Raw genomic sequence first — 22752 nt, 5'->3', positions numbered from 1 at the left:
TTCTGTGCCTTACAAATGTAGTTGCTGTGTTTTATAATTGTGTAGAGGAGAATCTCAATACTCCAGATGTCCATGAATCCTTGTGTCCTCCCAGACTTTAGCTGCTCTTCACGATCAGGACTCATTCTATGATGTAACAGACTGTTTAGAGCAGCTAGGAATGGAAAGCATTGTCCAGAAACACATGACTAGCAGTGGCATTGAGGCAGATCTTAAACAACAGTTCACCATTTATGAGGTAACCCCCATCACACATTTAAGTCAATTTCTCTGCAGTATTTCTTCACAGATGTAGGTCTGAGATGAAGATTCTGTATGTTGTATATTGTGTAGAATGCCCTCAGGTATGAGGACGGAGAGGTTGATGATGCAGTAACCCATGTGCGAAAGGACAGAAGAAAACTGACACCGAGCGAGCAGGAAGGCAGGAGGAGTCGGCGATCATCATCTCACAATCTTTTAGATGGAAGCCTTTGCTCGGTTCGGCCAAACTCTCCTATTGTATCCGTCTCTTCTCAGAGCCCTACTGCAGGTATCTTCAGTTCTTCTTCTTTTTGTACCTTCTGCTCCCTTCTGTGTGTTGACTTAATGTGTGTGTTGACTTAATGTGTGTGCGTTTCAGAGGTGACCCGCACTGCCTCTCCTCAGTTCTCAGATTCTTCTCATTCTCCTGCACCGGGCAGTCCAGACCTGAACAGCCTCTCACCTGTAACATTTGACTCCCAACCCTCTCCACTCCCCCTGTCGCCTAATGGGTCTGAATCAGATGCGTCCGAGCAAGATCAAAACCTGTAAGTATTACCAGTGCTGTGCGTATGTGTGTGTATGTTCGGGATCAAATGTAAGTTTTTTTTTTTTAACATGGATTTCAAGATGACATAAAATACACATTGTAGGGCCCAAAAAGCATTTTTTCTACAAAAGAGAAAATAATCCATGCATTTATTCTGCTATACGATTTTTACCCCTTTGTGGCAGTATAACCTCCTGTAAGCAGGCCTTTCAGCCTTAATTCTATATCCCAAAGAAAAGCACCCAAAATGAAAATGCTGTTGTTATTTACTCATTCTGCCATTTGCCAATACATTTTTAAGATGTCTAGATGGTTAGTTCTAGGAAATAGACATTGTTTGTCTATTGCACAATGGGAAAACACCTTGTCTATTTAAAGCCTTGCCTTCTTATGTCATACCATTTCGCTGCTGTCCTTTCGAAAAATCTGATGTCCAAATTAGCAGTTTTTCAGGAAATGGAAAAAACATATTACTTTTTTAAATGTTCAGATACTGTGTAGTTAAAGTTGACAAGCACTTTAAAATTTTTTTTTTGTTGAGTCATTTTCAAAACCCAGTGACATATGAAGGGTGACTAATAATAATGACTTAAAAGAAAAGAAAAGAAAAGAAAAGAAAAGAAACATATGGCATCTTCCCATTTGTGTACAGATCAGAGTTTTTTAATTTTTATTTGTAACCATTGTTTTAATTTATTTTTTATTGTAAGAATCCAAGTTAGAATTAGATTGAAAATCACGTGTAATTGATGGAGTATGTAGTGATACAGCAGATGTTGCCTTAGTCAGCATGGTTCAGGAATGAGTATAAATTCTCCAGACTCCTGCAGAACAAGTCCTTAAGGTTACCTCTCTAATGCCTGCATAACTTTGCCGCTGGCCAAAGATGATTCTGAGCCAATGGGATAAACTGTCACGGAGAATAAAAATAATGACATTTATTCATAACCTTTTGTCTTAATTGTTAATTTACTTAATTGCCGTTTTCAGTTATTACATGGCACACAAGATATAGCACAAATGCATTATGGCTTCTTATATTAGACCAAGCGATTTGTATAATATAAAAGTTTTAATATAATTTTTTATTTATTTATATTGATTATATCAACATCATTCAGTAGTGTATAATAACTCTTTGTAGTCACACAGAGACCGAAGAATCACTAAGCAAAGTAATGTGCTATTTGAAGTGTTGCTTTTGGCTGGAGTAAAGTGTCCTGTTCAGTCAACATTCCTTGCACATATAGATAGAAAGCTAATATTTTATTTGGAAAGTTTTGTAAATCTGCGTAGGCCTACAGGAATTCAGCATCTGCGTAAGGTCGAACAGGATGTGTTTGGGCTGTAAAGTCATGAACTAAGTTTAGCTGCGAACACTATCAGCTTCATTTGATCAGTGTTTGTATTTTTCTAAAAATGCTCATGCGCTAACATGGCGACACATTGCCAAGTCACACACACAAATATTGAATCCAACCATTAATAAAAAAAATCTAAATGTTCAGGTACTGTACATAATTAGTTATAAGAGTTCTCCTGTGAATTTCTTCTTTTTTGTGATCACTTATTCTTTAAGTTGAAGTGTGCAATTTTTTGTATGTTTATGAGTTATAATAAACCAGGAGTGATTCAATTTGAAAGAATTACACACTTCTCCTTACATGATGCCTTTGCCGTCTTATTCTGTCCTCCATGTTTTTTTCTGTGGCTCTTAGTGGTTGGTGGATGGCTCTAATGCTTGCCGATGTTTTGGTCCCATCAACATTTTAACCCTCTTTTTGTCCACGTAACCACCATCATTGTTACACATCTTTCTCTCTCCTTCCCTTTCTTCCCTCCACACTTTTGTGGTCATCCACTAGGGCGCGCTCTTTCATGAGTCACTACATTTCTCACATGGGGATTTCTAGACGGAGGTTAAAAAAGGCCAGGTCTATAACAGAGGAAACCTCAAGCAGCTCCAACAGGTTTGTAGCACATTTTACGTCACCTTTTGTTTGTTGGTGGTTGAAATTCTTCTGGCTGCTGAGACACTAGTTCATTTTTGGCTATGGTTTTACTACAAATAAAACCAACAACATGGTAACTGTGGTTAAACCATGAATCATTTAGCTTTGATTTTAATTTCAGGTGTCAGTTAGCAAACCACTGTAACTTCAACACTAAATTCATCTCATTTCAAACTTTTCTTAGCTTACCATTCAAGCAATTTTCCCTATCCACTGTACACATGCATTATTCTTTATACAATTGTCCTTTTTTGTTTTCATGATCTCACTTTTTTAATGTCTGGCTATTGACAAACTACATCACACACCTAAATTATGATCTAAGGGTCACATTAAACAAGTCTAACAAAAACAAATGAATCACTTTGTGCATACATGCTGGATGTTATTTAGAGTATTTGGCAGTAGATGGAGAGGATTATTTTGGCATCCTCCAGAAGTGCTCTGTGGACGAGAACTGTAGATAAAGCCTCACAGTTACTGCAGTCATGATGTAAACAGCACGTCTGTGAAGTATAAATAAAAAATAAATAAAAAACAGCTGACTGTAAAGCAATAGATTCTCAATCTGACGAAAGATCATGGATCGGATTGCCATCCTTGTATTCCACTTTAAATGCAGATAGCCTAGATTTAATAGTTTATAAGATAAATACGGATTGGTTTATAGTAATTTTAAGCTTGATCATCTATCTATATGAGAGAGACTAAACCGTGCCTTAAGTCACTGCTGCTTTACTGTACTGATGTTATATAAAACATGTAATTATGCACAGTATTTCTAGATATTATAATTTTTGTGTATATTGTTATTTTATTAGTGTTGTTTATATTATTTTATAATATAAAGATATAACCTTAAATTAGCATGTTTTAAATTTAAAAGTAATTTTAAGTCATGAATGTTATCTTTTTTTGTTTATTGCTTAGTGGACAGAGCAAGAGTCATATTTACTGGCATATAGTGACTGTACACTTGTTTGTCTAAAAATGTCTCCTGAGAAAGTTAGTGTGAGTGGTGGTTAGTCTACTGTATAGTTATAATTAAATGATTATAAACACAATAGAAGTCTATGGTATGTCCCCATAGCTGTGTGTGTGTGTGTGTGTGTGTGTGTGTGTGTGTGTGTGTGTGTGTGTGTGTGTGTGTGTGCGTGTGTGTGTGTGTGTGTGTGTGTGCGCGCTTCAGCCTTGACCTTGCACTAACTGGACTGCCTCTCTTCAGACGTTCTTTCACAGAAACGGACTCTCCTCTGGAGAAACCTTCCCAGATGACAGCAAAGCAGCCCAGCCACACGGAGGGAAGGAGTTTCAGGTCAGTAAGCGACTGATGCTCTGAGATGAGAACTGATAGAAGGCCAGAGGAATAGAGGAGTGAAAGGGAATAGGGTCATGGTGGAGACGATGCATGGCGATATTTGTCAAGGAAATGGGAAGAAACACCGGATTTTAAATGGGATAGGAGTATAATCAATAGCTTAAGCTGTCAAAAACATTTTACTGTATTGTATATGGAAACCAATGACGGGACAGTAGGCACGTTTTTAAGGCCGTGATTTTAGGAAGATATTGAAATGTGTTTATTAGTTATGTTGTTAGATTTGGTTGAAGAAATATTTGCAGTATCTATGTAGAGGATAAAGTGTGCTTCATACCGTTATCCTACTCATTTTCGTTATCATACAATAATTTTTGCATTAGTGCTTTTGTTTTCTTCTTTGTTCTAAAAGATTGTCTGTCTTCTGTTTTCTCTGATGACTTGTCATTTTCTCTCTCGCCCTTCTTTGCATCCTCTTCTCTCATAATATTTGGCACAACTCCTAATCTCTTCCTTTGCTGTGGCGTCCAACATTCCTGGACTTTGCTTTTCTCTCCTTTTACAGACAGCAGCAGGCAGACAGTGTTTGGTGAGTAGCTGCAGTGTGGCTAAAGAATGTGGCTTTTGGAGTTACAGGCACTTTCAATCATTGTTATAGTTAGTTATATTGGGTAGGGAGGGTTGGAGGAAGGAACTGCTGGCTGGAAAGATTGAATGTTAATATGATGAATCAATCTGTTAAGGTCTAATCCAAGTGACATTTCATTTAATTGTAAAACAAGAATTTAGGGAAAGTTTGTCGAATTGGTAAATTTTAATTATCCACAACAATAACAATTTTATGTTTCACACTTACTTTGCTGTTTCACTAAGTTTGTAGTCTGATTTTATATAAAGTTCAGGAAAGCAGTGACAACTATACATTGGGTTATCATGAATAAACAGCAATTCTTTCCTGGCTGCACTTTCCCTTCCTTCTCATTTGTTTCTCATTTTCTTTGTTCTCTGTTTTATCCTGAGAACGATCTTCTCATCTCTTACTCATAAGTTACATACTCTGCCCTGTTTTTGTGGGCGCCAAACATTATATATTTCCACATTCATGCAAAAATAAAGGATTTTTTGGCATCCGATAAAGCATTGACTATAATTGACTATAAAGCAATGTAAAGCTTTTAAGAGTGACAAGCCTAAAATAGTTTTATTTCAACAGTAAATGTTTCGAAAGTTGCAAAGAAAAGAAAAGCACCTGTATAACCTAAAATATTCCCCAGGGTCTAATGGCATTTTCTATAATATATACAGTATTATAGTGGGACCTGTGGCTTTGTAACAGTAATGATTTAGACTGTGTATGTGAATTGAAGTGTTTCTCTCCAGTCTAGAGAATGTGAATAGGGACTTGCCAGTTCTGAGGAATTATGGGTAAGTATCCAGTAGCTCTGTACAGCAACAGACTCTTTCCGCATATATCAGCATGCCGGCATCCGGGTGTTGGGCTAATTCAGCTGCTGTGCTCAGAACCTGAGGCTGTCGTGTGCTGTGTTTTTTTAGAATTTATCTAACACATGTTAAAGGTCCAATGTGTATATTTTGGAGGATCTATTAACAGAATATACAGAGTATGTCTTCAGATGTGAATATAAAGACCTTACATAATGAAGCGTTTGTATTATCTTAGAATGAGCAATATTTACATTCACCACGGCCCCTTTACACAGAATTCACCATGTTGTTTCTCCAGTAGCCCTAAACAAACCTCTCTATAGAGCTTGTTTCGTGTATTCATTATCTACCTCAACAAAGAAGCGAAAACGTGACGACATCTTAGTCCCGCGTCAGCCACCCTTGAAACCGCACTGCTAGATGACACTAAATCTCATACACTGTACCTTTTAGTCATGTAACTTTAATGATTATAGGTGACAATAATACAGTGTTAATGCAGTGACAACTTTAATATGCTTTGACTTCTTTGTCTTTTTTAGTTTATTTTTAAGATTATAAAACCTTGCTAAAAATCTTGTAAAACGTTACATCATGAATATCCTATTCATGCGAAGTGGTTTATTTTCACACATGCCTCAGTAAGAGTTATCACAGCTTTTCGGGTTTAACACTATAGGGAGAAATATTACAGTAATATTACTGGATCGGTCTCCCAGCCTGTAGAGTTTAAGCTTAATAACTAATCATTCACAAGAATACACACTGTGTATTTGATTGTTTTCTACCCTACCTCAGGGAAATCTAGCGGTGCTTATGTCATTGGGTTTGTGAGGGGAAGTAAGAGGTCTGTAGTGATGGTGGTGGGCTTTGTCAGTCACTGCAGGGTTGGTTATGGTGGTGGGATATAAGGGATTTTGTTGGATATGTAATTATTTGCATTTATGTTTTTATATGATTGTTTTTCTCCAATGTGACTGCATGTTGTCAGGAAAGCCAGATTTCCCTTTAATAACGTTTATAGGAAACTGATCCTTTAATCACATTTTTATTATTTTGCTGAATGAAATAATTCTTATTACTTATATTCAAATTTGGCTTTCTATTTTATAATATCATTTCCAACTTGCTTATGTCATCCCTTGTTTACAGACCAATAATTTACTGTTTATTTATTCCTCTAATGGATTTATAGAGACACATTCTTGCGTAGTCTGGCTGCATCCCAGTTTGAGAAGAAAAGGAAGTCACAGGTCGCCAGTGTGTCTCTGAGCGAGAGTGTGTCATCTACAGACCCCGAGACTTCATCTGCTCCATCTACTGAAGCTGAGCAGACAGTCTCCAGCTCAACCTCTGCAGGTGCTCATACCCCCGATCTTCTGTTCCCGTCTGACTCTTCTATCTGCACGGGTAATCTACTGTACAATACCCTATTAGGAGTTAAAAGCACATTATAAAGAAGAACATTACTTATTTGTAATTTGCTTCCTTAATCACCCCCTAATTTCTTCCTTCTAAATCTCTCCACCACGTTTTGTTGCAATTTCTTTTTGTATTCACTTTCCTTTCTTTGTCGCCATGTTGTAGTCAAGGCTCTGTTCATTTTCCAAGCCATTGATCTCCTAGTTTTCCTTGTTCGGTTACGCTTTGCTTAATCTAAACATGTGTGTGAGATTTGATTGTGGTCAGTTGTTGTCTAAGATTTACTTAATTTTTTGTGTTATTTGTGCACGTTTTGCACACAGTTTAAAAATAGTGCTCTGGAAAAAATATGAAAAATGTACTTTAAAAATGTAAAAACATTACTTTTTCTGTGGCGACTGTAATCTCTAGAGGAATAATTATCTGTGCCCAGCAAACACATACTCTGGTAAGAAACGTCATTGAGAGGTTAAAATAAAATGCACAGCATGTATTTGTTCAAAGCATCACACTTTCAGAATTGTGTTCATATGAACTCAAGGAACTTTAGGCTCCAAAATTCTTTAATTTTTAAGACGTATGGTAAGCTTGTGTTTGTACTGCATGCAGACTGTTGACATTTATTCTTCTGTGCGGTAGGCAGATTTCTTTAATTCAGTGCGAGTTGTGGAAATGTCTGTTTTGCAGGGTCTGTTAGTGACCAGGAGAGCCAGTCTCAAGGGATCAACTTGACCAGACACACCCTGGAGCAGCCAGGAAACACAACATCCCACAATGAAGCAGGCAAGAGATTTCATTCCCACCCCTCCCCTCTGTGTCTATCAAGCTTCATATCATCATTCTGTTCGGTATCTCTGTAAGCCTCAGATACATACGTCTTATGTCATCCACATACTGTATCTATTTTAGACATGTCCCTCCAGAATCTTTATGTTGCCAGAAAGATAGGCGAACAAATGTTTTTGAGACGTAAGAGTATAATCACTTGATTTGTTTTTTTCCGTTGACCTACAGTAGGGAAAATCTAGCACACAGGGCAAAAGTCTTTCTATAAGGGCTAATGGAACATCTTAAAGTCACGAGTTAGAAGTCGTGGTTCGAGCAAAATCTTCAAAGCTCCAAAGTGGAAATATTTGAAAGAGATTCCATCTCTCCCTCTGTGGCCATGGTCCATATGACACAGTCACTAACAAACCCTTCGTCCAGGGAGTGTAAATTAGCTGAAGTAGAAGGCCTGACATGTAAACTATTTACATTTGGAGATGAGGATCTCCCTCGCCCGGTTTCCGTTTTGACTTAATGAGGGTTGAGGCAGTTAGCTGAAAATTAAATGCTGTTAGTCTGCAGTGGCTAACTGAAAGTACAGGATGGTAGCATGTGGAAACACAGTGATATGTGCCTGTGCTGGACCAACTAAAGGTAAGAGGATTTCTTTATCATGCTGTTATTATACAGGAATCATCCAAACATCCGATTGGGTTATTTTAACTGCACAGTACATTTTTTCTGCGTATCGGAGCATTTGTTAGTGCCATTCTCTGCCATTGGGGCTACAGAACGTACAGTAGTGGCCAAAAGTGATGTCCTGGAAGACATATTTGTACCATTTTTGCTTTTAACGCCATTTCAGGTTGGATTTAACCAAATATGAGATATATGGTACAACAACACTGAACATTGAAGGTATAAGGGCAAACTACAGCATATGAGGTAATATGGCTTTTAGTTCAAGTTTTATTTCTAAAGCACTCAGTATATCAACATTGAACAGTGCGGTACAAACAATAAAACTAAAAACACAGTATGGACAAAAGGCACACTTTTTTATATTCAGACATGCAAGCTTTTTGTTCTTCTATGCATATTTGTAAGAAATAAAGCAAACATTGACTGCACGTTTATTAGTTAATATTTGCTGATCCTCTCTTATAGTAAAATATTGTTGCAATAATCTGTGCATCTGTTTTCCTACTATGGTAGTCAATGGGGTCGAGGAACTGTTTGGTTACATGCAAATATCTTTCTCTCCGTTCAACCAAACAAATAAATATATATATATATATATATATATATATACAGGTTTGGAACAACTAGAGAGTGAGTAGTTCATGACAAGATTTTCATGTTTGGGTGAACTATCCTTTTAACTTCAGTTTATACTCCCATACACACGAAATCAACATGCATGCACAAATTGTAATGCATCTTTAATAATACAGATGAATAAAATGCGAAGAATGGGCAAAAATGGACATCATTGCTGCTAGTCTTTATTGTGTACTATAAAGTTGGTATTGTTTTGATTGTACCACCAGTGTTAAGTGTCTTGTTCTTTCTCTAGAGGTTGGTGTGCAGCGTCGGTGCAGTACAACAGAACAGCACAGCACCCTCTCTAATGACAGGAAATTCATGTTGGACATGCTCTACTCCAAAAACAACACCAGCTCGGGAGGTCTGAAAAGTCCCAGTCTGGAAAGTGCTCTGGAAGACAATACCATCACCAGTGTGGCTGGACGGCTCTCCAGACTGCAGTCTTGCTCCTCTCAATCCTCAGATGACACGTCCAAGCGGGCTGAGTTGGAGAGCCTCGGAGGTAGCACTCAGGCAGCTCGTGCCAGGCTGCAGCTGTGTCCACAGTACAGCATTGAAGCGGAGATGCACTCACAGACTTTGGAGAAGACGATGATGACACCACTGTCCCGGGGTAGTCAGGATGCCTGGGGGCACCTGCAGCCCAGCTCCAGGCCTTTACGCATCAAAGATCTTGACTTCTCTGATTTGATGGAGGAGGAAGATATCGATGTGCTGGATATAGACACTTTTGACAATGCCTTGTCTAACGGAATACCACCTCCCCCTCCCCCAATGCCAGGGCTGGGCTCTGCTATCCCACCTCCTCCACCACCTCCCCCTCCTCCTGGGCCTGCTGGACTGCCTCCACCACCCCCTCCTCTGCCTCCACCCTTTGGAGGTATGAGTGTGCCCCCTCCGCCTCCAGGACTACCTTCTTCGTCTCAGGGGATTGATCCAGCATTTTTGACAAAACGGAAAACAGTTAAGCTGTTTTGGAAGGAGCTCAAACAGCCCGACAGTCCCAGGAAGTGCATGTTTGGGCGGAGCACGGTGTGGGCGACGCTTGATAAGGTTGCAGTTGATACAGCAAAGCTGGAACACCTGTTTGAGTCCAAGGGAAAAGACCTACCTGTAGTGAAGGTGCAACTTGCAAACCTAACTGAATAATTGATGTACTTATATATGAATATGTACAAATAGAACCCCATGCCAATTTACTTAAAGGAACAGTTCATCCAAAAATGAACCATAGTCGGAAAAATAGCTTTCTCTGTTCTGTTGAGCACAAAATAAGATATTTTGAAGAATGTAGGAAGGAAAACTGTTCTGTGGCACTTCTGATTACCAATGTAATTTTTCTACTATGGTAGTCAGTGGTGGCCAAGAACTGTTTGGTTTATAAGCATTCGTACAAATATCTCTGTGCTCATCAGAACTACGACATTTATGCAGATTTGGAACAACTTAAGGGTAAGTAAATTAGTATATCATTAAAATTTTCGGGTGATCTGTCCCTTTAAGTGTATTGAATTACTAAACACTGTTATAATTATGTTAAGGAACTATGGGGATGAGTGCTTTTAATATGCTGAATAGAGTTTTAATTTTTGAAGGTTATGCTATTAAGGAGTTTTTATTTGAATTGCATTTGTGTTTTGTTTTCCACAGAAAGGTCCAGAAGTCAAGAAAGGTGCCATTCTGGTCCTTGATCCTAAGAGAAGCAATGCCATCAACATTGGCATGACTGTTTTACCTGCTTTACATGTCATCAAGGCTGCCATTCTTAACTTTGATGAATTTGCCATCACTAAAGAGGGGATTGAGGTAATGCAGTCCTGATATCCACAGTGGGGCAGTAACAGCACATTAAAAAGACGATTTATCGCTTGCAGTCCAGGGTCCTGTAGCTTTGAAGCCATCTACTGTATTTGCTAATATACTACTAAAAGTGAATAAAAAAACTAAGCTAGAATAAAGAAAAAGATCAACTTTCCAAATTTGAAGCGGTTCCCTATATATTCACTGTCCAATAATCCAAAACTTTAACAAGCCATTTCATCAGGTTTTTTATGTTACAGATGTGAATGGATTCTAAAACGAACTAGAATGAAAACATTTTGTTCTCTTAACAAAACTGAGAAATGTGTTCTTTATAAACATTAAAGTGCCATCTTTTCTATTTAGAAAATTCTGACTATGACTCCGACAGATGAAGAGAAGCAGAAGATTCAGGAAGCGCAGCTGGCTAACCCTGATGTGCCTCTGGGTACAGCAGAGCAGTTTTTGCTCACTCTCTCATCCATCAATAACCTCACAGCCAGATTACAGCTCTGGGCCTTTAAATTGAACTATGACACCATGGAGAAGGTCAGAGCCATTTTTCAAAACTTACTTTTACTAAGAGTGAAAATACTTTGTCATTAAAAGTTCCTTTAAGTGCTAAAACACACGCACACGCCTGTGACCACAAATTCTATATGTATATGCCAAGTTGCAATGTTGCTTGGCAACCACAAACAGCCTGAAGTCAAGCTAATGAAATTTATCAAATTGTAATATTCTCATCACACTGATATATATATATATATAACCATTCTTTTTCAATCTCTCTCTGTCATCATCTTTCCTTCACACATGAATATTGCAGGAGATTGCAGAGCCTCTTTTTGACCTGAAACTGGGTATGGAACAACTTGCCAAGAACAAAACCTTCAAGCGTATCCTAGCAACACTATTGGCCATTGGCAACTTTCTCAATAGCTCCAATGTAAGTGCTCCATTTCCTTGATAGTGACTTCTTAAATGTATATGAGTTAAGGGAGCAATGTTATACATTGTAAAAACATGCATTCAAATTTTCCTAAACATAAAAAAATCTAACATTCAATCTCATTTGGTCATGACAAAACACGCATATGACTACTAGTGATGAGACTCAAGATTCAGTGAGATGTTATTAATGTGCCACCATATTTTGATCTGCACTGTTTTTGACAATGGATATGTGATATAAGACTCACTTAGTAAGCTCAGAATATTAATAGTTTTCTCTCATGAAATACTGTTTTAGTTCAGAGGACATTTCGGATTACTTTAAATGGCCAGTTCACCCAAAAAAGGACAACGAAAAAACGATACTTGGAGAAATGTTTGCAATTTTTCATTCTGGGATATCAACCATTACCATATTTGATAAAAATATTGTATTTTTTTCCATTTAACACAAAATGAGGTATTATGAACAATTCAGGAACAGAATCAGTTCTGGGGCAACTTTGACTACCGTAAAAATTTTCCCAGATGGTAGTCAATGATGTCAACTGTGATTATTTAAAATAACTTAAAATAACGCGTCTCAGGCTATATAAAACGCAGCTTTCACAGCATTCGGTTATTTTAAGACAACGATCAAAACATGAACAGAGTATGAAGGACCCAGATTGGAAAGCGGGTGAGAAACAATATTGTAAATCATAGGACGAATTATTTTGTAGGATATTACCGTGAGTTTTAAATATTTTTCTGTTTTTGTTCTTTTTTTATCTTGATTGCTATCTCGAGATATGTCAGATATGTAATGAACCAAGATACAAATAAGATTTTAATGACAATTTAAGATATTTAAAAAAGTCGAATCACTCACTAACAATATCTTAAATGATAACGCAATTTGTGCGCAACTTAGATAACATTTGATTTAGATTTGTCACCCCGGGGTTTAACATTAGATTGAATTGTTTCCTAACTCTGTTGCAGCACTTTAAAGGGCTGGCAGGTGGTCTTCAGTTCACTTCATGGTCTAACTAAGAGTTAAGCTGAAGTATGGTTCCCTTTTTAAGTGAACGGGAGGGACAGCATACTTTTTGTTACCTTCGCTGCATAATACACGAAGGCCGCGCATGCACATTACACTTCTTGTAGTAATTCCTTTAACCACCAGGTGGCAACCGTCTGCTGGAACTCGATTCAAGGTGGAAGTCCATTCTAAGGGGCGACTAGCAAAAGTACTGATAATGTTTCTCCTCGTCAATATCTCCATTTCTTTCACCATTAGACTGAATTCGCCATCCCTCAATTTCCTCTTCTTCCAGTAGCAACAAACAGAGCAGCATGTCTTTCTACTCCATTGTTGTTGTTCTTCTTGGTCTTGTGCTGCTGTTTCATTTGAAACCTTGTAAACAAGGAGAGGTATTGCAATGTGTCGCAACGTGTGTGTGTCAAAACCTGTATGTTCACGTATGAGTCGAAAGAAGTTAACTTTCCAAGGCTGTTAGGTTGTTTGCGGATCCTTGCATGCATGTAAAAAAAGCAAGCAGGGTCTGTACTGTAAGGTGGGTGGGTTGGGAAACCCTTGGGCAGGCCCTTGGTTTTTTAAGTATCTAATGGTGAACACTTATGGTCTTTTCAAGATCTTTTAAAAAATTATTTTGTGTGTCATGTTGTTTGTTGAGTTCACACACAGACATACACAGATGCCACATTGATTGGTCAATCTTTACATGTGGACCATTAATGGGGTTATTTCCAATAAACTGAATTACATGACATCAGCTAATCTCTTTACTCCAGCTTACATGCAGTTTTCATAATTCTTAATACTTGTATAGAAGATATATTAATTTACTCTTCCCATGCACAGTTCCTGCTTCTAAGGTTGCATTTGTCCACTGCATATGTCATTGAGGTTTATTATTTCAGAAAAGCTACCGTTTTATTTCAAGGTCAGAATTAAACTACACTGATGATACGTCTAAAGATAAATAACTGAAATGTGAAAACCTCAATTGTCACGGTTCTGTCTGTCCCCATGCCTGCCGTCATCAGCCTCGTCAATCAACACTTGATATTAGATTAGATTAGATTAGGTGCCGGCGAAAAGTTGATAATTTGCAAGTTTGTAAGTGCGGGGCCTGTTCCAATGCCCACACAACATACCACAAAATGTTTAATAAAACACAAACATTGTCAAAAAAAGAGCAATCTTCCTCTTCCATTGTCCTTGGGAGTCAAGCCCCCAAGAGGCGGCGTACCTCCCCATGGCACCCAACCCCTTGCCACGCGGGCCAAGGCCTGGCGAGCCATCCCCGGTGTGTCAGATTAGGTTCTGGGTATAATATCTCGAGGATATTCACTCCAGTTTGCTCGTCAACCCCCGCGCTTCCGCGGGGTCGTCCCCACCCGAGTACAGAACTCAAATTCACAAGTTCTGCGCACGGAGTTGAGGAACTTACTGGACAAAGGAGCCATAGAAATGGTTTCTCCAGATCAAACCGAGTCAGGCTTCTACAGCCGATACTTCCTCGTACCAAAGAAGGACAGCGGCCTCCGCCCCATCCTCGATCTCAGACATCTGAATCGCGCCCTTATGAAACAGCGTTTCAGAATGATCACGATGAAGCAGATCCTCTCGCAAATGCGCCCAGAGGACTGGTTCTTCTCTCTGGATCTGGAAGACGCATACTTCCACATCCAGATAGCCCCCCGTCACAGACGATTCTTGAGATTCGCCTATGAGGGGGTTTCATATCAGTACATGGTCCTCCCATTCGGACTCTCTCTAGCTCCCCGCACTTTCACAAAGTGTATGGATGCGGCTCTTTCCCCTCTCAGACAGAAGGGAATCCGCATTCTGACCTACCTCGACGACTGGCTTGTTCTAGCCCAGTCGGAGGACGAGCTACGGTCCCACAGATCCCTCCTCCTCAGCCATTTGAAATGCCTGGGCCTCAGGATCAACCTTGCCAAGAGTGCACTGTCCCCCAGCATATATCGTTCCTGGATACGATCTCTCAGCTGCTAGTAGCAGCCCCGTGGCCCATTCCCCTGAGGCGGGACCTCCTCTCTCAGGCAGGGAACACGATATGGCACCCCCAGCCAGAGCTGTGGGCTCTGCACCTTTGGCCTCTCAACGGGAGCCTACGGACCTCCCAGAGGGCGTCCTGAACACCATATCCCAGGCTAGAGCCCCGTCCACTAGACGTCTCTATGCCCTCAAATGGTCTGTCTTCCCCTCCTGGTGAAGCGGCGCTTCCCCGGTGTCCTGTGACATATCGCTGATACTGTCATTCTTGCAAGAGTTGTTGGATAACAGCCTTGCCCCTTCCACGCTCAAAGTCTATGTGGCAGCCATTTCAGCCTCACATACCCACATCGAGGGAATAGGAGTGGGCAAAAACGACCTCATCGTTCGTTTCTTGAAGGGCTCCAGGCGGCTACACCCCCCTCACCCTCTTACAGTTCCCACTTGGGATCTGCCCACAGTCCTGAGGGCTCTAAAGAGCCCTCCCTTTGAGCCTCTGCTATCTGTGGACCTCCGTTCCTTAACGCTCAAGACCGCTCTGCTTCTCGCTTTAGCGACCTACAGGCTCTCTCTGTGAGCCCATCCTGTCTTGAATTTGGGCCTAACGACGCCAGGGTCATCCTCAAACCAAGGCATGGCTATGTACCTAAGGTGCTCTCTACTCCGTTCAGAGCACAGGTTATTACGCTCTCTGCTCTCCCCTCCTCCGAGCGGGACCCAGAGCCTAACCTGCTTTGCCCAGTCAGAGCATTAAAAATCTACATTGAGCGCTCCGCCCCATTCAGATGGTCGGAACAGCTCTTTGTGTGCTTCGGTGACCGCACCAGAGGGTCTCGGTCTCGAAACATAGACTGTCAAAATGGATAGTCGAGGCTATATCGCTGGCGTACTCTTCCTTGGGCCTTCAATGTCCCACGAGAGTTAGAGCCCATTCTACTAGAGGTATTGCCTCTGCCTGGGCCTGGTCTAGCGGTGTCTCTATGGAGGATATCTGTGCGGCGGCCTGCTGGGCTTCGCCGTCCACTTTTACAAGATTCTACAGACTGGATGTCCCGGCCCTTCAGGCCCGGGTCCTTTCTGCTTTGGATTAGGCTGCTGAGCCCTGGCCGTATAGCCACGCCAGCACCTAATATTTTTTGGGACGATTAACGGACTAGGCCACCTACTAGCTTGACCACCTCCGCCTTCTCAGGGATTCCCTGTTCTACCCCGTCTCCGAGCAAAGGCTCCGAGACAAACTGTGTTTTCGTTCCATCTGTAGCACGACGTGATTATACTGGTTCCCCATAACGTCTTGCTACGCAGTACGAGTGAAGTATCGATAGGGAACGTACTCGGTTACTGACGTAACCTCGGTTCCCTGAGATACGGGAACGAGTACTGCGTTCTTTGCCGTGCTATGAGCTGCATTGTCGTCGCTTCAGTCGAAGTAACCTGAGGACCCTACGGCGACGCGTCGGCTTATATAGCCGTAAGCCCCGCCCTTTCTGGCGGGTACCATCGCCATTGGTCCGGCAGCTCCACTACCATTGGTTTAAAGTTTTACTTTTTTTCCAACCAATGAGCGTGCAGTTTTCACTGCGCTATTGAATTGCTTCTGTAATTGGAGAAAAATGAGTTTTCCCCCATAGCGTCCTGCTACGCAGTACTCGTTCCCGTATCTCAGGGAACCGAGGTTACGTTAGTAACAGAGTATGTTTTCTGTGGTCAGTAGTTAAGTAGTTTGCTGTCTGCTGACCCATTGAACTTTACACACACACACACACACACACACACACAGAAGCTGTCCGCACCACTGCAGATAATATTGTATTGTGTAAATAGTAAACCAGTGATTTTTTTCAAGTAATGCATGCAAGTACATATTTACACGTACATCATTACATATTTACATGAAATATGAAGACAAAACATTTTTCCTATAATATTATCCATGCAACCTTGAAGATATGGATTTGTTGAGATTGCTGTTATTATGGAAGATGATTATTTTGGAAAATTATTACTCTTTCACAGTTTCTGTACTCGCATTAATAGAGACTCAAATGTCCTGTTCTTAAAGGGATAGTTCACCCAAAATTTCTGTCATAATTTACTCGCCTTTAGGTTGTTTTAAACCTGTATACATTTCTTTGTTCTGTTGAACACTAAGATTTAATATATTATAAGATTTAAAATATATTTGGAAGAATGTTAGCGGTTTTCAGTTCTTGGACTTCTGGGACAATATATAATTGTTGAACACAAAATGAGATATTTTGAAGAATCAAGGAAAACAAACACTTCTGGGGCACATTTGACTACTGTTTAATTTGTCCTATGCAAGTCAATGATGTTGAACATTCTTCCAAAATATCTTTTGCTGTGTTAATCAGAACAAAGTAATTTATTCAGGTTTGAAACAACTCGAGGGTGAGTAAATGATGAGAGAGTATTTATTTTTGGGTGAACTGTCTCTTTAAGCTTTGCCCTGACCACATACTGTAGGTGGCATGTGTCTTTAAATCTGGTCGTCAGGAGTGTTATGGTTTGTGATATACACCATCTTTTTTTTTATTACATAAATAAGGCATGTAATGTTATAGGTCATACGGTTAGTAGCACTGCTTGTATAACCATTTAATCTTGAACCAGTGCACACACAGATCAAGCTTACATGACCCAGACTGAATTGAGATTCACATATGAATCTTGCAACCTCATGAAATGAAATAAATCTTTAGTAAATTTTTCATAAAGCAAATGAAGATAAGGTTAAACCATTAACACCTCAAAACCTAGGGATGCATGATGAATTATCAGCCATATCTGTATCAAACGATAAATGTAAATTTTTAATGTTATCGGCCGATAATAAAATGTATGCAGATATATTAAGGCAGATATATTAAGTGCATGATTTTCAGGGAAAAAAGCTAACTAATGGTTACCTTGTTGTCTGCAGTAAATGTTTTCAAAAATGTTGTTTCAGTCTCAGAAAAATGTACATTAATATTTTGACATACACATACTGTATCTTTGGATGGTGTGTGTCTCATGCAGGCTAAGGGTTTTGATCTCAACTATCTGGAGAAGGTAACTGAGGTGAAGGACACGGTACACCGACAGTCTCTGCTTCATCATAGCTGCAATTTTGTAGTAGAAAACTACCCAGATACAACAGATCTCTACTCCGAGATCACTGCCATCACACAGTCTGCTAAAGTAGGTGTCTAGGTGACATATTTTGTGTTTTATTGTTTTTCATGTTACCTCTTTAGTCTTCAACATTATTCATTATTAGCTGAGGAATTTCCATCCCTATTACTAGGCTTTAATAGTTTGGAGCAGCTATAATAGCTGCTCATAGCACATTTCTGTAGCATACTTTAAAAGTTGACATTTAAATATACCTATAATAACCACTGTGCTGCAGATTTCCCATTTCTGTACAGAATGACCTTCAAGGAAAATAAAATGGATCCAAAGAAATGCCGTTGTTAATTGTCTACATCTATCATCTCCTTCCTTTCCTGCAGGTGGATTTTGAGCAGTTATCTGAAAACCTGGTTCAATTGGAGAGAAAATGTAAAATGTCCTGGGACAACCTAAAAATGGTGTCCAAACATGAGACTAAAGCACTTATGAAAAACAAGATGACAGAATTCCTGAAAGACTGTACTGAGAGGATTATCATACTGAAGGTTGTGCATAGACGCATTATTAACAGGTATTGAATTTAGGAAAATTCAGGTTTTAAAATCAAAGTCTGAAGTGTAAAATTTCCATTGTTGTGCATTTTATTCATCATGTTTGTTTATACAGTATAATTACTTTATCTGAAAAGTGTGAAGAAAAGCGCTTATTGCATGAACTGGAGCATCTGTTGACAAGATTCCACCGCTTCTGTTCCCTGACATTGCAGGTTTCACTCTTTCCTGCTTTACCTGGGTCAACCCTCATTCTCGGTGCGGGACACAAAAATAACTCTGTTCTGTAAGATCATCAGTGAGTTTGCCCTAGAATACCGCACCACAAGAGAGAGAGTCCTCAACCAAAAAATCAAAAGAGCCGCCCACCGGGAACGCACTAAAACCAGGGGCAAGCTGATCACAGAGGTGTGTGACAGTAACTCTGACATACTATACATGGGAAGTTAACCAATAAATCTTACATGGGGCCTAAACTGTTAATATGACCTTGTTTTATATTATTAGTATTTATAGTTATCATATAAAGTAGCATAAGAGAGACCAAGAGATACAGTATCTTCATTTTATGTTTTTATTTTTTTTTGCTGTCGCACCATAGGACAAATTTCCATATTAGTCTTTCATCTACCCACATGTACATATCTTAATTTCTTAATGATCTTAATTACTGTAGGATGCACTTGTCTCAAATAACATTAGGTTGAGCTTTTCGAGTTGTTGTGTCATATCACTTGCTCAATACAAAAACTAAAACTTGTTGATAACTAATATTGTGTGAATAAATGTTTACAGACAGAGAAGTTTTCTGGAGCGGTCCCAGCTTTCTCTCAGGACAGCCCATCTTGTGTATCCTCAACACTAGAAACAGAGCCAGCCCAAGAGGAGCATGAAAACATGAAGAACTTGCTCATTGCCAGTGATGACCAGAGCAAACTGCGCAGGAGTCGTGCTGTCAGAAGTAAGATACTGTGAGGTTTTAAAAAAATCACCTGATGCTCGGCCTTCTAGGGGAACGTTATTGTAAACTGTGTTTAGGTCATGTTTTATCTGTATTTTAAAACATTCCTTGTTCCTTTCGTAAAATACTACTACCAGTGCATTAGGTGATGTTGAGCACAGACCGAAATTAAAATCTAGAACTGATTTGGTGTTTTTATTGGGAATTTGAATGTTTATAGAGATTCTGACCTCTGGTGTTGACACTTCTCCCACATCACCAACTCTTCATGTGGATGATGAAGGTAGAGCATGAATGTGTGCACAGAAAAACAGTTTTTGATATATAATAAAACCTAATGAGATTATTAAGGTTGGAACGTTTAATCTTACAGAGGAGTCTTATAACTCTGACAGTTCTCCTACTTCACCAGTAGAGAGCCAAACAAGAGAGGACTTTTATGATGAAGGTAGAGATGCTGTAGTACTGTATTGTTCAAACCGCATGAAGTGGGTTTACCTAACTAATGAATATGTCACATTAGTTGCATCCTTTTCCAGTGAGCGTTGAGAGAAAATAATTATTTTGAAGTGGTAAGTTTGTGTGTGCTAACAGTCTAATCAGTCATTGTCATGTGGATCAATCTGGATGCATTTTAACTCTTAATTTGTCTGTGTGCTACTTTCACAACCCACTGATTTCAGTCATCTTGCCGAGAAGTATTCCCAGCCCTCTGTCATTAGCTCATGCTCGACCTGTTTCTTCTGTTAATGATCTATTAAAATATTTCCTCACAGGTGTAGGCAGACTTAGTACAAACATGTTAGTAGCCAAAGAGGACACTGCCAACTCTCAAGACGACGCCACAGATGAAATCATGGATCGTCTGGTCATGTCTGTCACCCAGAATCCTACCGAGAGGGCGTCTAGCCCCAAAACACGCAAACGTTCAAGGCTTAACAGAAAGTCATGTGAGTAGCCTACGTTTTGAATTTCTGACCACTAGACTTTTTAACTTTTTCTAAAGGATGTTTTAATTCTAAACCTGGGGGATACGATTAAGCATTTAGTTCACTGTTTGCATTCAACACTATCTGTGTCCAAAACACAACATAATCCTTTAGTTTACAAAAGCCCCTAAATCCAAAAGTCCCTAAAGCCACCTCTTCTGTTTGTGCCAGATTCACCAGCTAGAAAGCCTTTTTGTAGCGCACGAGAAAATGAAATGACACAAATCTTCAAATATAAATAAATATTCTACTGTATGCATCTGAAACATTTGCATATAATGTAATACATGGAAGCGGTCTCAATATCGATGTGGCACAATATTATTTCATATTTATTTGAGGTGCTTTGCTTTTTAAAAATGCCTTCAGGGCTGTACGAATACTTCAGCTTTAACACTGATTGTTTTAATAGAAGTTTTGTGTATTAGTTGTAATGGTGTATTGTGTTTGTTGTAGTGCGGAGAACACTGAAGAGTGGGTTGGGTGTGGATATGGTGCAAGCGCTTGGCCTCAGCAATCCTAACGGGAAGGTTTGAAGATGGCAACACTTTTGGAAACACTTGTAGGGCAGCAATGAGGTTATAAAGAGACCTGCTTTAATGACAGGACGAACTGTGGTCACAAAGGGATGTTTACTGAGGACTGTTTCTGGAATGCCTGCAACTAAACCGTTCACTGGATACAGGCAATTGTGTACTTCTGGTTGTTTAGTCTTTTTTAACACACAAAGGTGCATTCAAACGGCATTACTGTGATGGCAAACACATCAGCTGCATACATGCCATCCATAAGACATATCATGTTTAGATTGCTACAATTTTTAATTGCATAGTATTAAAACAAGTCTAAATTTACTGATGTAGCATTGATGCTTATTATTCTGACCAGATGCAGGTGTATTATTTTGTAGAAAGCGTTTGTGTAATACATGGATAGGTGCGTAATGTACAGTATCAGTCAAAATGGACTGATGCAAGGATTTGAAGGGTGCAAGCCCATATAAAGAACATATTTTAAACAAGCAATTTTAAAGATGGGTCTCTTGTAGTTTTCAGATGTGACTTTGCTATTTCTGTTCTAATGGTTTAAGATTGGAAGTCAGAAACTGGTCCTGGATCAGTGCAATAGGGTAACTGAAACACACTGGGTTCTTGGGCAAATTTTATCATGGTGATAATGGGTAAATTTGTGTATAGAAGGCAAACCAATGTGCTTATGGTTAGTATGCAACAGTACATCCTGACTTCCAAAGGAGATCTTGTTTAATAGACGATAAACTAGCTTATGCATTTTATCTTTTATCACGGCTCTCCCTTGATAGGTTTGTTGATACTACAACATATCGCTGTATCATGTTTCTGTCCTATTATTTATTATTGGCTTTTGGAGTCAAGAGAGAAATATGTTCAACTGTTCTCATTATAATTCACCTAAAAAACTGTCTGACACTCTTTATTTTTAGTTATGCCACTGTGACTGTTATAAATGTGTGCATGGACCACTCTGCCTCAGATATCAGTTGTGTTGAAGGCAGAGCACATCTATTGGTGCTTTTATTCTGTTACACCATCCACATTTTGTTTGTTTGTATTGCTTTTTTTGCACAGGGAGTTCTGCAGGAGGAATTGAGAGTTCGGTGTCACTCCATTGTTTTATCAAGACTGTATTACTGGATTGTTTCATAACCTGTTTGCATGAGTGCATGCGTTCTGAATGTATCATGTTTAGTGTTCCAGTAATGTGCATATTCACATTCATCACCACTTCATATTCAGCACCAGTGGAACAGAAGTATAATGTCAGAACATGTCACAACTCTCTGCTATTTAAACATGTGTGAAATGTTGCCCTTGAATCCAAGGACAGAGCTTTGTTCAAAATTTTATGAAAATGTGTTTTTAGAAGCAAGGTATTTTGGTCTTATTTATGAATATTTTATGTATATCCTACAATGTTTGGTTGATGTAGCCTAACAATGTCCAGATGTTCAATGATCTATCTTGGAGATTTATAAATGCTTTTTAAGATGCATTCAGGTTTAGCGTCTTTCTGTAGGCTATGTCATATAAACTCCTCTTTCATGAGGACTTTTTAACGATAACCTGTGGTCCTCGTGCCCGGTTGTATCACGTGTTCACATACGCCAGCTGCACCTTCGCGAGTTACCGGCAAGTGGAGTGTGTTGATGTTGTAAACCGGTAACGGGGCGTCCCGCGGAAGGATTGCCTTCGCAACAGGAGCACATATAA

At 39.5% G+C, this 22752-nt stretch overlaps 1 protein-coding gene across 14 annotated transcripts in view; it reads left to right on the top strand.

Annotated features, from left to right (window-relative positions):
- fhod1 (formin homology 2 domain containing 1) overlaps positions 1–22534 on the top strand; it is a 43850-nt gene extending 21316 nt beyond the window's left edge. Inside the window, exons 9-28 of one of the 14 annotated variants that reach the window (XM_079460328.1) lie at positions 95–238; positions 334–532; positions 623–791; positions 2659–2763; positions 4031–4120; positions 4689–4712; positions 5504–5548; positions 6765–6928; positions 7679–7774; positions 9333–10204; positions 10733–10888; positions 11249–11431; positions 11712–11831; positions 17907–18068; positions 18383–18573; positions 18769–18961; positions 19349–19514; positions 19735–19797; positions 20291–20464; positions 20960–22534. In XM_079460328.1, coding sequence (XP_079316454.1) covers positions 95–238; positions 334–532; positions 623–791; positions 2659–2763; positions 4031–4120; positions 4689–4712; positions 5504–5548; positions 6765–6928; positions 7679–7774; positions 9333–10204; positions 10733–10888; positions 11249–11431; positions 11712–11831; positions 17907–18068; positions 18383–18573; positions 18769–18961; positions 19349–19514; positions 19735–19797; positions 20291–20464; positions 20960–21039 — 3396 coding nt within the window. In that variant the 3' untranslated portion in view covers positions 21040–22534. Of the gene's footprint in view, positions 1–94; positions 239–333; positions 533–622; positions 792–2658; positions 2764–4030; positions 4121–4688; positions 4713–5503; positions 5549–6764; positions 6980–7678; positions 7775–9332; positions 10205–10732; positions 10889–11248; positions 11432–11711; positions 11832–17906; positions 18069–18382; positions 18574–18768; positions 18962–19348; positions 19515–19734; positions 19798–19887; positions 20181–20290; positions 20465–20959 lie in introns of those variants that run through there. The other 13 variants (XM_079460321.1, XM_079460331.1, XM_079460333.1 and 10 more) reach the window with 13 other exon arrangements.
- The last annotated feature ends 218 nt before the right edge of the window (positions 22535–22752 follow it).

The sequence above is a fragment of the Barbatula barbatula genome (genome assembly GCF_947034865.1).
Source record: "Barbatula barbatula genome assembly, chromosome: 1".
Classification (NCBI taxonomy): Eukaryota; Metazoa; Chordata; class Actinopteri; order Cypriniformes; family Nemacheilidae; genus Barbatula; species Barbatula barbatula.
Note: the sequence above shows the minus strand (reverse complement) of the source record. Positions and strands in the feature narration are given on the sequence as shown.